The 2,115-nt window shown below is 29.8% G+C and overlaps 1 protein-coding gene across 2 annotated transcripts in view; it reads right to left on the bottom strand.

Annotated features, from left to right (window-relative positions):
- Positions 1–825, bottom strand: part of LOC118747373 (zinc finger BED domain-containing protein 1-like) — a 2,868-nt gene extending 2,043 nt beyond the window's left edge. For both annotated transcript variants that reach the window (XM_036481431.1, XM_036481432.1), the window contains exon 1: positions 540–825. In XM_036481431.1, coding sequence (XP_036337324.1) covers positions 540–804 — 265 coding nt within the window. In that variant the 5' untranslated portion in view covers positions 805–825. The remainder of the gene's footprint in view (positions 1–539) is intronic.
- Positions 826–2,115: the final 1,290 nt, after the last annotated feature.

The raw sequence follows: 2,115 nt of genomic DNA, 5'->3' as shown, positions 1-2,115 counted from the left end.
AACTGTAATAAAAGATATCTTTATCAGAAAGAGTATAAAAATACCTTTAATTTGATATATAATTTTATTATTTTAGTTATTGAACATTTTTTATTACCAATCATATATCAAATTGAAGGTATTTTTATACTCTTTCTGATAAAGATATCTTTTATTACAGTTAATTGCGTATTTTTTTAGAAAAACATACATTTTTATTAAAAAATGGTTATAATTTGGTCTTTTTGGTTATTCCCGAAGTATGTATGTATTATACATACATATCAGATTAAAGGTCTGTCAATTATCTTTCCAACCATATCCACGTTATTGAAAATTCCACTTTAACAACTTTTAACACACTTTAACTTGCATCAACAATTTTTTATACCGTCAGAATAAATGGATGAAGGCCGACAACATCCACTTTTTCTTTTTCTAGCTCAACGGGCTCTATTCTTTATATATCCCGTGATTCCAGTTTTTGATAAGTGAAAATATTCCGCCAAAAACAAATTACTACAAAAATTATTTTTCGCAGATAAAAAGGAGGAACTAACCTTTAACGAAGTGTATAGTTACTCCAACATAACTTTGCATAGTCGAAGAGTTTGTCCATATGTCCGATGTGAGGCATACAGATTTCGCCTGACTGAGTTCGTTTTTGACCTTTAATCGGATTGCACTATATTTTGTTTCAATTTTTGACGTCATTGTTTTTTCAGTAGGCACTTTATATAAAGGTTGCAACGTTTTGCAGAACTTTAAAAAACCCCCTTTTTCAGGTGTACAAAGTGGCATGTCGTCCACAACTATCATATACATTAACGCATTTGAAATTTCCTTCCCTTTTGGTGCTGTTATCTAATATTACAATAATTACAGAACTTTAATAAATTTCAAAAGTTGAGATGTAAAATTTCTTTAATGCATACACACCAGAAAATGATACTGCTCTTTCAAAGGAATTTCGTATTGGGTAAACAGATTTAGACTTCTTTTGATTCGGCTAAAAAATTGTGTGAACAGAAAAGTAACAATATGTATTACAAATGAAACCCTAGGGAACTCATACCTCATTGTCATCATCGTTGTCCACAAGCTCAATGATGTCAGTTTTCTATAAATAAATGGAACAATTTTCGGTATTGAAATATATAAATTAAATTCCTTTACCTCCATTTTAATTTTGTGTACTTTTTCTACTTGGTTTTTTAACGTGGTTGTGCTGCTGTGGTACTTAAAGCATTTCCCGCACTTTACGCAGATCGCAATTCCTTTTTCTTTTTTATCGTAGTACTGCCACACAATACTTGGGCTCATTGTTAGTAATAATGTATGAAAAATTCAGTAAGCAAACTCAAAGTGTATACGGCGCATAAAATTATCGACTCTGCTGTAAAAAACCAAACTTTTATAACACTAATAGTATACATTTTCACAATATTCTTACCTGTGTAAAATAAACGCAAGCAAATTTGCAGAATTGAAATGGGGCAAGTTAGGGATGCACAAAAACATCCATGCACAAAAACATCGATACATTGGAAACATTGATGTTTGCTATTCGAATCATCGAATAAAACCATTGTATTTTCTCTTCAATATACATCGATATATTTCAATTTGACAGCTGATGCGAATGAATGTTCACCAAATATACATTTTGTATTAAATTATTGTATTGTATTCATTGTATTAATGTCTTTTAGATTATAAATATGATTTTGCAGCTTATAAGAATACCAAGAAACCGATTGACCGATTAGAAGAGTATTGCTGACAATTCAAAGACAATTAATTATCTTTACTTTTACATCATCAATAAATATATTTCACCTTGAGTTTATACTTAAACATTTATCGAAGTTCCGATTTTCAATTTCCTTGTACATTTTTATTAATTCATTCAATGCATCGAAAATATCGATTTTCATATACGGTGCATGAATTTATATTTATAAATGGGATTTGCAACTATTAAAAAAATAAACATATTTCACTTTGAGTTAATACTTAATAATTTATCTAACAGCCCTATTCCGCCACACTGACAAAACTTTTGGTATTCGCAGCAAAATTCAAAAGCTCGAATCATGCCAATTGTCATTTTTATTGTCATGACCTTTTGGGCAG

The sequence above is a fragment of the Rhagoletis pomonella genome, unplaced genomic scaffold (assembly GCF_013731165.1).
Source record: "Rhagoletis pomonella isolate Grant_MI unplaced genomic scaffold, Rhpom_1.0 Rhpom_scaffold_00011, whole genome shotgun sequence".
Lineage (NCBI taxonomy): Eukaryota > Metazoa > Arthropoda > Insecta > Diptera > Tephritidae > Rhagoletis > Rhagoletis pomonella.
Note: the sequence above shows the minus strand (reverse complement) of the source record. Positions and strands in the feature narration are given on the sequence as shown.